The 10,918-nt window shown below is 39.6% G+C and overlaps 1 protein-coding gene across 1 annotated transcript; it reads left to right on the top strand.

The window, feature by feature from the left end:
- Positions 1 to 1,983: 1,983 nt before the first annotated feature.
- On the top strand, positions 1,984 to 9,531 carry LOC133129807 (protein eva-1 homolog A-like). Its single transcript, XM_061244133.1, has 3 exons — positions 1,984 to 2,066; positions 7,095 to 7,263; positions 9,025 to 9,531. The coding sequence occupies exons 2-3, from the start codon at positions 7,218 to 7,220 to the stop codon at positions 9,414 to 9,416; spliced, it is 438 nt and encodes a 145-aa protein (XP_061100117.1). The 5' UTR covers positions 1,984 to 2,066; positions 7,095 to 7,217; the 3' UTR covers positions 9,417 to 9,531.
- Positions 9,532 to 10,918: the final 1,387 nt, after the last annotated feature.

The following is a 10,918-nucleotide window of genomic DNA, read 5'->3' on the forward strand; positions in this document are numbered from 1 at the left end:
TGTAACAGTTGAAGTCAAGGCAAGGTCTGGAAGACCAAGAAAGATTTCAGATAGAATGGCCCGAGACCTGGTGAGAAATGCTCAGAAGAACCCACACATCACTGCAAAAGAGCTGCAAAAAAAGAATAGCAAACACAGACAGCTGTTCACAGGACAACAATACAAAATACTCTAAACAACAAAGACCTACAAAAAAAAAGCCTTTCACACAGCAATGAGATTATGTAAAACCAAGGACAAATGAGTTAATTAGTGTTTTTTAACGCATTAACGCACTAAACTAATATTTATTAAGAGATGACAGTGGTTGTTTTCCAGGTTTAGATTTATGTTGCTGGGGAAAAGAGGCATTTCTTGCTACTAATCTTCACTTTTATATGAAAAACATCTAATGAAAATAAGTTTTCTACACAGAACTATTCACAACTATGGTATCTTATAAACGGGATAATCCATGACGAGACTAGCAATTATATTGGCCACTTTTAATGAGCTCTAGGGAGGGTGGTTCGTCACCTTACACTCTCCATTAAAATCATAAAAAAATAAGGTGCATTATAAAATATATACTTAGATACAGTATCAATTCAATGGCGGCAGGTATCAATAGTTTATCGCAGAAAAAGGTATCGCAATACTATGCTGCATAGTATGCCCACCTCTAGAATTTTTCCCATAAAACTGAGGCAGATTATTTCAATTAGGTATGTGAGCTTTGTGGCATGTAGGAGAAACAATTATCTCGCAGAACATGAATTTTTTGCACTGCTTAATACTGCTTCCCAGAGAATATTGATAGTACTGTTCCACCTTGCTCTCATACACCTCTCTCATTCCATAAAAGTGGATTTACAGTAATCAAGCTTCTGATTAAACTAACTACCAATTTCATGCCAATGCAGTCTTAATTAGATGTTGAAATGGTGTGGACCAATCTTTTTGGCAAACTCTAGAGAGATGCATATTTATTGTGCTAATGTAATAAATCTATCTGAGACGTTTTCCTTCATATTATATTTAAGTGTCCGATACATAATGCCCATTAATTCAGAATATGCAAACTATGTGAAATTATAACTTTCCACCTGTTCCTGTTTGCTTTCTTTTTCTTATTAATTGGCCTATTGATGTGTACTTTTCAGTGTTGATGGGGAAACCAGTGTGCAGTTCAGTGCATGCATTCTTATACGTTAATTGGATTTCATTGTGTTGCAGGTGAATAGTAGTGGCAGGTGAGGTACAATGTAAAAATGTCATTTAATTTTCAATGATTAATTTGATGCCTTGGAATAAACATATACATGTAGGTGCTCTTAGCAACTTACCCAATTTGCATTGTTGGAAACAATCCTTTTAGTTGAATATACTTTTATTATATTTACTGAAGCAAGTCAAAGGCTTTTTGTCATCTGTCATCGGTGTACCCCATGACCCCATCCCTCTGAACACGGAAATTGGCAGGCTTGTGACATCACTCATGTATGTTGTGTAGTATTAACTGAAAATTACTGAGATCAAATACAGTGTTTCAGTCGCACATGTTCTATTGTTTCCAGGGAGATAAAAATAGTAAAAGAGAGCCCCTTGGTAAAATGACAATGTGAGGTTTTATTAGGTCTGCAAAAAAGATGACTTCAAAATCTGATCGCATTTCACCATTCCACACAGAATTGCCAGCTTTCTCCAAGATGACAGTTGTAGCATTTTTTTCTTTCAAATGTTTTTCTAAATGTTCACATGTAGGCAGGCCACGGGAGGAGAGTGCAGCCTCTCACCTGCACCCCCAGTGTCTGAGCAGGAGTCTTGAGTCACAGCACATGTGGAGGTGGGACACATAGTCAGGAAGAGAGGCTGCATTTTCAGGAAAAGGGCCCTATCAATAATTTCAGCTCAACACAATTCATCAGCAAGACTGTATTGCCACTCTAACTTTCTACCTTCACTCTCTTCTTCAGTTCCAAAGAAGCTTCTAAAGGAGGCCTCCACCAAGCAAGCTGATCCAAATGTTATAGATGTCTGCACATCTCCTGAGGGACCCACCTATGTGACCTCTGATTCTCTGCCAGGTAATATCCCTTGTGCATCTCTATAGGAAGTATGTGACTCGAAGCGGTAAAGAGGGTACCATCATACTCACAGCTGTCAAATATACTGAATGAAAATGAGATGAGCGCAGATCTGGAATCTTGAAATAATCATTCATCAATTGGGCAAATGGGAGCTGAACGAATTTGATTGCAAACTAGAAAGAATTCCAGGGAAATTTTAAGTGTGCTGCTGCTGGTGCCCATCCCTCACACAAACACAGATGTAACCCACAATTTGGTCCTCACAAAAATGGAGAACCTCATCTATACACTTGTGTGTGTGTGTGTATTTGCCCTTATGATAAGTTCATAGGCCACACACACACACACACACACAGATCTAAAACAAAATTTGGTCCTCACAAAAATAGACATCCTCATCTATACACATGTTCTGGGCAGTTGCTAGGGTGTTCTGGGCGGTTGCTAAGGTGTTCTGGGCGGTTGCTAGGGTGTTCTGGGTGGTTGCTAGGGTGGTCTGGGCAGTATAAGGGTACAATTCCCAAGGTGGCGTTGTCTGGCTAAGTATGGGTTGCTCAACCACACCCACCCTCCTGTTACAGTTAGCACAACCATTAAGACATGGACATAGAAATAAAACAGTTAAAAACCTCGGTATTTTCATATAATGTGGATAGGATGGAGTCAGTCAGCTAGCTAGTTAGTTAGTCAGTCAGCTAACTAGCTAGCCAGTCAGCTAGTTAGTTAGTTAGTTAGTTAGTCAGTCAGCTAACTAGTTAGCCAGTCAGCTAGCTAGCTAGTTAGTCAGTCAGTAAGTCAGCTAAAAAGAGGGGTGGGTTTGATCAATTTGTGAGATTTTTTTTACGAATTCTCATTCATTCCTATGGGCAAAAATCGCATTTTTTTCGCATTTCGTAAGAAAACGAGATGTCGCAGAATTGAGAAGTCTTTCCCATCGATTCCCATCTATTCCGGTCGTTTTGATATATATCTTGCCTGGGATTTCTCAAAACTGTGGGAGGAGTAGCATGCCAAACTTTTGAAGGAAGAAAATTAAATAAATAAAATTATGAAGTATGGCTGAGAATATTAAGGTGTGTGCTTTTGCACTACAAAGCTCTGCTTTGTATTGCAATGCGCAGCACACAATAACTCAGAAATGCATTTACACAAACAGTGCGGGATTTATCAAAGTTTTGGTATGTTAGTTTCTTGGTAGCGCCAAAACGTATGTGCTCTGTCCTGTTCGTATTGTATGTGTAAATGAAAAAACATGTAAACTTGCTATAAATAGGGCATAGAAGTCATAGCTTCATGTCACATAGGAAAAGCTGAACGATGGGAGGATTTCCCATCGCCCCGACTTAGTTCATGCCTTGGGGTTGGGGTGGATTTCATTGGGTCCCAAAACAGTTGCATGTCGGTATCTATGGACACATTACATTACATTACATTAATGGCATTTGGCAGACGCTCTTATCCAGAGTGATGTACAGTTGATTAGACTAAGCAGGAGACAATCCTCCCCTGGAGTAATGCAAGGTTAAGGGCCTTGCTCAAGGGCCAAACGGCTGTGCGGATCTTATTGTGGCTACACCCTTTGTACTCCACAATTTGAGATTTGTAAAAAATGTTTTAATCACATGTGGTTAAAGTTCACATTGTCAGATTTTAATAAAGTAAATGCATTTTTATACATTTTGGTTTCACCATCTAGAAATTACAGCTGTTTATACATAATGTATGAATGTTCTACATTCAGGGTACAGCAATGTTATGTTAATTAAAATACTCATGTTTAGTATTTTGTTGCATATCCTTTGCATGCCATGACTTCCTGATGTCTGTGGCCTATCAACATCATCAGTCTGGATATCTTATTTTCAGGTTGACTGACAAGTGATACTAAAACACATAAAACCCTCTTTCGAAAAATGCATTCAAATGGATCTCTATGGGAATTTGGGGGTGGGATTACAAGGGTCCACGGTATCAAATGAGCCTCAAACTACCTTGGTGCTGCCAGATATGCAGTAGATCTGAAAGGAATTGCTTCTCCTGAATATTTTTTTCCATTGCGTTCAACAGGAACGTTTGTCAGGAGAAACAATTATTTTTGTATCTACTGCATATCTGCCAGCAGCATGGTGATTTGAGGCTCATTTGATACCTTGGACCCTTGATTACTTAAAGCCATTTAGCCAACAAATACGTTCTATAGGGCGGCACGGATGGGTCCTGGGTTCAAATCCCGGTCGGCCGGGGCCTCTCTGTGTGGAGTTTGCATGTTCTCCCCGTGTTTGAGTGAGTTTCCTCCCACAGTCCAAAGACATGCAGGTTAGGCTGTTTGGAAATAAATTGCCCATATGAGTGTGTGAGTGAATGGTATGTGTGCACTGTGATGGACTGGCGACCTGTCCAGTGTGTATTCCTGCCTTTCACCCAATGTATGCTGGGATAGGCTCCCCTGCGACCCTGTTCAGGATAAGCGGGTTAGGATAATGAATGAATGAATGAATGAATATGTTCCATACCATATCAGCATAATTTACATCTGAATCTACCCACTTCCCTCCTCTGGCTGGCCATGATAGCTGGGTTCCACTGTACAGTACTACTGCTTATATTTTTGGGAGATTCAACAGCTTATGTCCCCTCCTGGGCAGGGAACTTGAGATGTCTAATGAAAATAAAAGAGACAATTAATTGATTTGTTTGTGAGTTTCTTTCCAGGAAGACTGAAATATATACTTTCGTTCGCAGCAGTGGCGTGGTTCATTCATCACTGGTAACATAACATAGCTAAAATTTGCTACCACATAACTGTTCTGCATATATGTCAGTCTGACTGCTATGAATGCAGCTATTGCCATATAGTTTTTTAAAGAGACATGGTTGTAGTAGCTTAGCTAACGATAGCTAGCTGCTAACTATAACTAAATACAACTAGTGACGTCAGTTAAATAGCTAGATAAATGGCTTGCATGGAAAGCGACTACTTTTGTTTCAGATTTTTCCTGTTTTCTCCCAATTTAGTAGCCAATTGTGCTCTACCTATTCCAATTGCCACTGTGTTAGCTAGGGATACACCGCCTACACGGTTATCTGGCAATGAGAACAACACGCCTTTTCCAAGCCGCATCATCACACCCACGACCGTGATTCCTAGGCACCCAGTTATGTTATATGCAGCAATCTCACTAATTCCCCCATTGCTGAGTCCTCCCCCCGCCCTCGGAGTGGCGAGCCAATTATGCTCCTCCATGTGAGCTGGCCAAACTCAGCTGTTGGCAGGACTCGGAATCAAGCCCGGGTCCTCAGTGTGCAACTGCGACAAACTGATGCCTGCATCTAGGGCCTCTAGTTTAGCCATGCGCCACCGTGGCTCGGTTTGATATTTTTAACTACCAAATAAACTTTCTTTCCACAACTCCAGTAGCTACAAAAGGCTAACAAAAGGCATACAAAAGCATGGAAGTCTACAAGTGGGCAAAGGCTGGGTTTGTCAAGAATATTCAGCTGTGGTGTATTCCTTCTGAAAACTGCACTGTTGTTACTGGAAATGTCAATTGACATTTGCAACGGCATGTGCCAGAATAAAGTCTGTGTCCAACAATAGGTTATCCACCTAGCTTGATTTTAATAACATGGGTTAAACATGGGTCGTTGGTGAAAAAGCGTTATTTTCACCCATTAGAAGGAGCATGTTCCTGTTTAAGAAAAAATGCTCTTCATGCATTTTGTTAATTAAATAAAAATGAACTATTAACATTTCTATTTTTAAAAGCATTCTCATTTTACAGCATTTTTTTACACCTGCCTAAAACCTTTGCATAGTACTGTATATGTACACTCAGTGAGCACTTTATTAGGTATTTATTAGATTTCTTTTTTAGACTTATACTGCTGTAGCCTATCCACTTAGAGTTATGATGTGTTGTGTGCTCAGAGATGCTCTTCTGCAATCCCAGGAGATCAGCAGTTTCTGAAATACTCAAACCACCCTGTCTGCCACCAACAATCATTCCACAGTCAAAGTCACATTACATTTTTGCATTTTTCCTCATTCTGATGGTTGATGTGAAAATTAACTGAAGCTCCTGACCCGTATCTACATGATTGTATGCATTGCACTGCTGCCACACAATTGGCTGATTAGGTAATCAGAAGAGTAGGTGTAATAAAGTAAAAATGTTCCTAATAAAGTGATTGGTGTATATTCTGAATTAATATTGATTATAACAAAGGAAATTTAATTCAAACAAAAATACATATTCAAACCAAAAAATGTTTTACTATAGCAATACCAAAAACAGATTTGCATATGAAACCTATATAAAAATAGCAGCATGTCCAGATGGTACCACTTACCTCTTTAGTTAACACTACAGGATTAAATCCACATTACACATCTTCTAATTAAAGTTGATTTATGTACTTTGTATGCCATATTTCACATTTAACTTCCCCTAATTTAAGGTTAAATAAATATAATGAGCATTTCTAAGGGGGTTCATCTCTTTACAAGCTGTGTGGTTGAGCTGCTGTTTCTCAAGGAGGCATGAACATTTTGCTTGTAATTTAACTGTAACGGTAGATTTGCATATTTACACTTTCAATTACAGGGGTTGCCCATCTGATCCGTTTAGGTAAACTGCTACATGATGGTGCCTGTATAAGTTAAGCTTGTTAGCTGTTGCATGTTAACCTGAAACAATTTTATAAAATATGAGTACATAATATTTTATATTAAAAATAGATTCATATGAAAAAAATAAATAGGCCCTGGTCCTTATCTTTGTTGTGCAGGTAGCAGTTGAAATTGTACTTCCCTCTAGGGTCTTTCAGCGAACTTATCCCTGGTTATGGGTATGCACTTTGTTGTACGTCGCTCTGGATAAGAGCGTCTGCCAAATGGCATTAATGTAATGTAATGTAATGTTATATACAGTTCTTAATAGTAATTAAATAATGCTGTTTATCATCACTGCAGTGAGTAGACTGTATATATAATTAACTGTTAACTGAAATGTGTGCATACTCCAGTAAAGAAGAGAGGGAGGGAGTCTGGCTTGTTCTCCTTAGAAGACAAGACCTTTCCCAAAGGCACATGATGACCCTCTCCGGACCCTGAGACCCCCCATAGATACCCAGGCAGTGAATGTGGAGATGGCTCTGATCAGCAATGCTCTGGCAGCCTACAACTTCATAGCAGGTATGTACTGAACAGCAATGGGCAAAATCACACTAAAAGCACCCGGATCCAATTGAAGCTTAGCATTGGAATTTCAGTTGGAACCGGATGTTATGGTCACGAGACCAAAACGTAGGTATTTTGGCCACACGCCAGTGGTGGGTTTAGTGTCAGAAGAATGGTGCCTTTGTGGGGAAAAAGCACCCAGTTCCAATCAAAGTTTGGGTGGAGACAGAAGGGAAATTATATTTTTGGGAGATAAATTTATCTTGATTGTATTATCGTATTATCTCCTTTGACCATGTAATATGTGTCTATTTTATAGACTTTTTTTGCTTATCTTTATTAAGGGCGTCAATCACTATTGCTGGAATGATTCACATGTTTTTTACGATTAATGTATGTCAGTTTAAGAATACAATACACAAAACTGTCCACTGAGACAATGATGAGCTATTGCAGTTGACTGGATTTAAATTGAATGTCATTAAATTGAACTGATTGTAAATTAAATATAGAATTAAACACTTGACAAATGAGCTCTTGAAATCTGGATATAGAATATAATTATGTTCTCCCTGTCACCTATGCCAAACAGCTGCTAAAACTGAGAACTGGATTTGTTTCCTGTTCTTTTACATCCAAGCCTGGCCCAAGATAAACACACAGTTCTGGAACCCTGCGCAAAGCAAATTTGCACACCACAGCAAAATAATTACAGAGAAAATGTAATTAATTTTTTGACTTATTGGTCTTATGCTGCTATAGCCTACACACTCAGAGGTTTGATGTGTTATTCAGAGGTGCTCTTCTGCATACCAATGTTGTAATGTGTGGTTATTTGCATTACTGTCACCTTCCTGTCAGCTTTGACCAGGCCATTCTCCCCTGACCTCTCTCATTAACAATGCGTTTTTGCCCACAGAACTGCTGCTCACACAATGTATTTCGTTTTTCACACCGTTCCCTGCAAACTCTGGAGACTGTTGTGCATGAAAATCCCAGGAGCTCAGCCGTTTCTGAGATACTCAAACCACCCTGTCTGGCACCAACAATCATTCCAGGGTCAAAATCACTTAGGTCACTTTCCCATTCTGACGTGTCTGAAAAACAGCTGAACCTCTTGACCACATCTCCATGCTTTTATGCATTTAGTTGCTGCCACATGATTTGCTGATTAAATATTTGCATTAACAAGCTGATGTACAGGTCTACCTAATAAAGCGTATGTCTATTCACAATTTGGTGGAAATTCTAAAATATGAATAAAATGTTCTTTATAATCATGTCAACAATGTGTATCAGTAATAAACACTTATCAGGAGGTTTGTCATTTTATAATTACATTATAGGCATTTAACTTGGTAGTGTAGGCCTGATCAAGTTCTTTATTGTGCAACTACATTCCTCTCATGCAATGAATTTCATGCATCTCATGCTGCTTGGTTTGTGTATTTCAGAATGAAAAGTGCCAGCCGGTAGAATAACTTGAATGGATGTTTATTCATAGTTCTTCTAAATCAACGAAGGACAATGCAGTGACAACATGAGCCTGCAACACTCTCGGAAAATTATAAGAATATCTTTAAGAGCTATCAAGGATAAAATGTTTTGTAAAATGACTCCTGTCCAGTCTACAACATACATTTTGTCATAGGATAGAATGTGTGAAAGTTCTAATGAATAAGACCTTTTGGAAACATGCATCATCATGTATTGGCATGTTTTTAAGTATATGTATGTGATGCATATTGATGTGCTGAATTTCTTGTTCGATTTCAGAGCACCCGGAGAGAGCAGCCTTGTATTTTGTTTGTGGCGTGTGCCTTGGCCTTCTCCTTACGCTGTTTGCGCTGGTGGTCCAGATCTCCTGCCGCACAGACTGCCAGGCCAAGCCGCTTAGGAAGCGAGGTGCACGGGCACGGGGCCGAGGGGCAGAGAGTGCCAGCGACAGCAGTGCCGACAGTGACTCCTCAGACTGGGACACAACTTCGGACCTGTCGGCCCGCCGCCATCGCCGCTTTGAGCGGACACTCCACACCAATGTGTTCACCTCGGCGGAGGAGCTGGAGCGGGCCCAGAGGCTGGAGGAGCGTGAGCGCATCATCCGGGAGATCTGGATGAACGGACAGCCCGACATACCAGGGACCCGCAGCCTCAACCTCTACTACTAGGCCCGTCCCCCAACCCCCCTCCGTCAAGGAGGCTGATGGGCGCGGCGATCCTGTAGCTGGCCTGGAGGTGGGGGAAGGGTGGCTTCGTACTCCAAGGGCCATTACCAGACCTACAATGCCCTCTGGTGGTTGCACCCTCAAAACCTTTGCAGTGAGAATAAGCTCTTCAGCATGTGAAGCTTGGCCTGAAAATTGTGGCTTAGAGGGAGACATGTGTGCCATCCCTTTCATTCAACCATCATTATTTTCATTATGAAGTATAGGTCTGTTGGAGTTTTTTTATCACCATATTGGGTTAGATTCTGATTTAAATATCCAGGGTCAGTTTCATTGACCTTGGAAGAGATGGGAGAGTATGGGCCAATACATTGTAACAGTGCAGGCTCTTGCCCACCACTGCTTTGATCCAGTATTCAAATAAGTGACAGTTTACAGAGACTGGATGCCTATAAACTGTCTTTGAAAAACTGACTGGAGAAATTGATTTTAAAGGAGCATTTAAAATGTGCCAAACTTGGAAGCAACATTTTCTAAATTCATCTCAGCCCTTATGAAATCTATTTTATTTCTATTTTATATTTAATAGTTTTATTGTACCTTTTTTATTAAATATTTTTATACAGTGGTAAAAATGCTTTGTCTGGCACCTCAGGGATGGAATCCTATTGTTTCATTGTATGAACATTTTTTTTTACATTTCTTGAGTCGTGTCAGCATTTAAGTAGGATATGAAAAAACCTCAAAGAGGGCAAGATATTTTGTAATTTTTGGGAAACATGCACAGTGGTGTACCTTAAACATCTTTTTGGATTTGTTTGGCTGCAAGTAAATTTGTTGAACACACAATCAAACCTGAATTAGGTTTAATGTAGGTTTAATTAATGTGTAATGAGGTCAAGGCCAAGAAGTTATTTTCAGAAAAAATGCTTAGTATTGATTAAACATTCCTCCAGTTTTTTGATTGTCTTGAAAATACATAAAATGGCATTCTCTTGGAAGTGTTGGTTTAAGGGTGGCATCTCCATAGTGGGTTTGATTGATGAGTACCTTTAAGTAGTAAATGCATATAATCCATAATTGCTCATCCACCCATAAGTGTACATGGCAGAATGTAAAGATTTTTCTGTCAGACTGTTGAGATCCTTGATTCATGGAGTGTTGAAGACCAGAGTTGAGTTTGGGCTACTCCTGTTTGTGATTAGCCTAGTAAACATGACTTACTACATTAAATCAACAGGCATGTATCATACTGCATTCAGGTATCCTGAATAATGGAGTAAATTGAAATATGACAAGCAACAGTTTCTGAAATATAGTTTTTCCCCAAGGTAAGCTATTTACAGTCAATCACTGCAGTTTCCCTTTGCAAATGTGTATTTCTCTGCTGTATTTGGCCAGGGGTCATAGGTTTTATATTATTTCTGCATTGTCAACAAGGTAGTCGGGTCTAGAATTATTGCCACCCTTGATAAAAATGAAGAAAAAAGGTTGCATATCATAAA

This window comes from Conger conger, chromosome 5 (genome assembly GCF_963514075.1).
Source record: "Conger conger chromosome 5, fConCon1.1, whole genome shotgun sequence".
In the NCBI taxonomy this organism is placed as follows: domain Eukaryota; kingdom Metazoa; phylum Chordata; class Actinopteri; order Anguilliformes; family Congridae; genus Conger; species Conger conger.

What these genes read in the sequence shown, in the direction of transcription:
- LOC133129807 (XM_061244133.1), top strand. Translation starts at nt 7,218, where the DNA reads ATGGCTCTGATCAGCAATGCTCTGGCAGCCTACAACTTCATAGCAG. An exon ending in AGCCTACAACTTCATAGCAG is followed by an intron (nt 7,264 to 9,024) that starts GTATGTACTGAA and finishes GTTCGATTTCAG; the next exon opens with AGCACCCGGAGAGAGCAGCC.